The sequence below is a fragment of the Corticium candelabrum genome, chromosome 6 (genome assembly GCF_963422355.1).
Source record: "Corticium candelabrum chromosome 6, ooCorCand1.1, whole genome shotgun sequence".
Taxonomy (NCBI): Eukaryota; Metazoa; Porifera; class Homoscleromorpha; order Homosclerophorida; family Plakinidae; genus Corticium; species Corticium candelabrum.
In genome coordinates, this window is record NC_085090.1 from 4,702,672 (window position 1) to 4,706,511 (window position 3,840).

The following is a 3,840-nucleotide window of genomic DNA, read 5'->3' on the forward strand; positions in this document are numbered from 1 at the left end:
TCACCCTTTGCTGCGCACATATACAAACCTAGTAGTAATTGTTTCACCTGCAATATCCCGTATATCGATCACAGGTTCTGCCGTTTTGACATTTGCAGGTGAATTTACAGTTGAGTTCGAGAGAACCATCCAGGCATACATCCCTGAAGGTTTGCAATTCTCTTTCCGTCTTTACATTCACACTGAACGTTGACGTGAATGCAGTTGAAAGTGTTTAGTTTGTAGCAGAAACAAGAGTAGCTGCAATTAAACGAAAAGTCAGCGGAGGGCAGAGGAGATCATATCTAACAAACGATTGTCTGTGATCATGTAAAGGCATAAATTCTGTGTATATGTAAGCATACTTACGAATTTCCATAATATCCAGGAAAAGACAAGTATAAATTCCAGTCGCGCGGTCACAAGCTGCTTCATTCCGGCATTTGCAGTTAATGCACCCCTGACTATACGTCTCTCTTGTACAGGTCTGATCACAGTTCGTTCCGTGCCATCCGGCAGTACAGGCACAAACTTCTGTCACCAGGTTGCATGAAGCTCAGTTCTTGCACTTGCAGATCTTAGCGCAATTTTGTCCAAACCAGTCTCCACTGCATGCTACTTACACAAGTGCATATACTAAGTGACAAAAATCCGTATTCGAAGAATAGCAGAAATAAACTATAATGAAGGTAGAAAATAAAATACCCAAACTAAAAAATGTAAGGTCTATCATATCATGTGATATTGAGATCGATGAAGACAGAAAAGATACTAGTAGAATATAATTAGCAAATACAGAAATGTCAGCAAAGTAGAATCAATTGTGTAAAAAGAGAAAAATATAGCTATAAATACCGAGCAAATTACTAGTTTTAAAATGTCAAAATACGGTATTTTAATGTACGGAACCACATAAACGCTTGATTGTGTATATAAAAGGCATTGATTTTGTTTGACAATAAATTTGCACTTTTAGAGTTAGTACTGAGACTGCATATTTCATTTTACATCTAACACTTTGTGAAACTTGAAATAACAGGTAATCGTAAACCCAAGTTTTTAGCACAAGTTATTATTGACCCTGTCAGCGTGCATCTTCTAAATTCCATAATTATAGAATTATAATTCTACCATTTGATCATCCATATTTCATTAAAAGAGTTTGCACTATACCGCTTGTTTTTCTTAGGATGCAAAACCAATCAAACCACACAGATAGACTTATACAAAGTTAATGTAGTAAATGTTTATGTTGTACAAAAAAGGCAGCAGACTTTCCAATTTTTCGAATTTACTAATGTGTATACCTCTTTAGCATGAAGATCCCGAGAGTCTTACCGTACACGGACAGTTGAACGCAGTTGCACAAATTGCACCATTTGGAGTCCTGCCAGGAACACATTCAACTGCCACTTCAATACACACATGCATCCATCATAATAACTGACAGCGTATAGTATGAATTATGTTAAAGACTTACGTATTGTACAGCTAGGTCCCGTCCATCCTGACGAGCACTCGCATCGTCCCGGACTCGTGCACGTTCCTAGGTTCTTTCAAAAGATCAGATTTTGAAGACATCAAAAAAAGCTCTCTTTGGGAACGTCTACCGTTCGTATACACGACACAAATGAGCATTTTTCATTTGAAGCGACCGCATAAAAGCGTATCCACGGACTGAGAATATGTATGGACATTGGAAGTCAATAGAATATCTGAAACAAGGTAAAGAAAGTCGTCTGACGTCAGACTTGCATCCGATTGTGAAACGACTGGAATACGATATCAAGTATCAATCAAGGCAGCCTATTAGTGTCTATCAAGCGTTAGCTGTAACTCCAAACTTGCGACTCACTTGAACTGCGTGCATTCGTACGAAACACGACGGGTGCAAACGTTGGAACCAGTCACGTTGTCACGGGGATTTGTGCACCCGGTGATTTGTGTACCCTCGCGCTTTGCTCGCGATTCCAGACCGTCGACTCGATGCTCCAGACCTCATGTCGGGTACACATATCACCGGCCATGATGCAAAGCTGCTGGTGATTTCGGACCCCGGTGATTTGTGTACCCTTGTGCTTTCCTCGCCGTCCCAGACTGCTTTCAAGCTACAGGACTCGCGATCGTAATGCAAACTAAAGTACTCTCTGTTCCCGATCATCTATTGTACATCTGCATTTAGCTAGAGAACGAATATCTCGTGACAGTTGCACCCGTGGCCGGAAGATGACCATGAAGAAGCCGGATGTATGATGACTGTGACTCAACCGGATGATGACTGTGACTCAACCGGACGACTGTCACATGTGACTCAATCGGATAATGACTGCGGCATGCCGAGGGTACACTATATATTTAGAGACACAGCTCTAGCGCTGGATTCAGATGCAGGTTGTTGCAGTTGTGCAGTTGAGTGTCTACAGTCGCGAGCAGTTGTGTATCATAGCACGTAGAATTGATTCTTTGGTTAGCTACAGTTGATCTACTCTAGAGTTGTAGCTGTATCTACGATTTCGTACTAATATGCTTCTATTTGGCTTGTAATAAGTTGTCTCAGTCTGGACGCGCGTGATAGAGCCATATGGACAATCCAGAGTTGACGGATGCAGAGTCAGACGTAGAAGCTACAGTAAGATAGCATTGACATCTGCATGCATTAGTATTGGAGAATGCTCTAAACAATTGCAACGTTACAATTACTTTAATGATGTGGTAGGAAGTAGATACTGTAACTTCAGCAGAACAATGGTCGGAAAACATTGTGAACTCATACAAAGAGTTCCTAGTCTCTGGAGGGACAAACTACACTGATATTCCAAGCAGGAAACGAAAGTCATTTAGAAGAAGAGCAAAAGATTTTACAGTTCAAGATGGAAGGTTGTACTACACAAAGACTCCAGGTTTACTCAGACTGGCACTTGGTAGCAAAAATGAGCAAGATCGTGCCTTTCAGGCTAGTGCATCATAATAAAAATTAGTTGCAGTTACTTGAAATAGCTATGTATAATATGAGTGAAGAATCACTCTGTTGATTGATGTAGGAGTGTCACGTAAATCCAACTGGCGGTCATCTGGGAAGAACTAAAACCACTGACAAAATAAGGAGCAGATACTACTGGCCAAACCAGTACATTGATATCGCAAATCAGGTAGAAATTGTTTTGTTACTAATCTTGTAAAATAATTTAACTAGCACAATTAATGTTTTCTAGATAAGAAAATGTGATAGGTGCCAGAGGACGAATTCTGTTCTCAAATTGCAGTCAAACGAACTCCACCCTATTCCTGTTCGTTCAGAAGTGTGGAGTCTAGTTGGAATTGATCTCATGGGACCGCTAACAATGACAATTCAAGGAAACCAATACATACTAACAATGACATGCTATTTCAGTAAATGGGTTGAAGCTTTCCCCATATCAGACAAAACTGCTGTTACAGTGGCCAGGGCTTTGTACACTGCCTACTGTAGGCATGGAGCACCAAACGATATTATCACTGATCAAGGCAGAGAGTTTGTCAACCAGGTTGTATGAGATATGTCCTATGTGCTTGTTAATTAAATCATGTATGTCCAATGTAAACTTTGCTTCACCTGTAGGTGTATGTACCACTAGTTGGATGTTTATACTGTGTTTGCTTCAACAGGTGTGCAAGGTACTCCATTGTCAATTCAATGTCAGGCAAAGAATAACAGCTGCTTATCATCCTCAGTCTAATGGACTAGATGAAAGAACAAATCAAACAATTAGAAAGTAAGATAAACAATATAAGAACATAAGTGTAGTTCTATTGCAATTACAGTATTATGACTACATAGATGCCTTGAAAAATTGGTAATAGAGCATGAAGAAGACTGGGATG

General features: G+C 40.0%; 1 protein-coding gene across 3 annotated transcripts in view; it reads left to right on the forward strand.

The window, feature by feature from the left end:
• The first annotated feature begins 1,901 nt into the window (after positions 1 to 1,901).
• Positions 1,902 to 3,840, forward strand: part of LOC134181103 (uncharacterized) — a 4,420-nt gene continuing 2,481 nt past the window's right edge. The window contains exons 1-7 of one of the 3 annotated variants that reach the window (XM_062648307.1): positions 1,902 to 2,104; positions 2,162 to 2,608; positions 2,696 to 2,932; positions 3,021 to 3,128; positions 3,192 to 3,503; positions 3,625 to 3,731; positions 3,797 to 3,840. The exon at positions 3,797 to 3,840 is cut by the window's right edge and continues 671 nt beyond it. In XM_062648307.1, coding sequence (XP_062504291.1) covers positions 2,561 to 2,608; positions 2,696 to 2,932; positions 3,021 to 3,128; positions 3,192 to 3,503; positions 3,625 to 3,731; positions 3,797 to 3,840 — 856 coding nt within the window. In that variant the 5' untranslated portion in view covers positions 1,902 to 2,104; positions 2,162 to 2,560. Of the gene's footprint in view, positions 2,105 to 2,161; positions 2,609 to 2,695; positions 2,933 to 3,020; positions 3,129 to 3,191; positions 3,504 to 3,624; positions 3,732 to 3,796 lie in introns of those variants that run through there. The other 2 variants (XM_062648308.1, XM_062648309.1) reach the window with 2 other exon arrangements.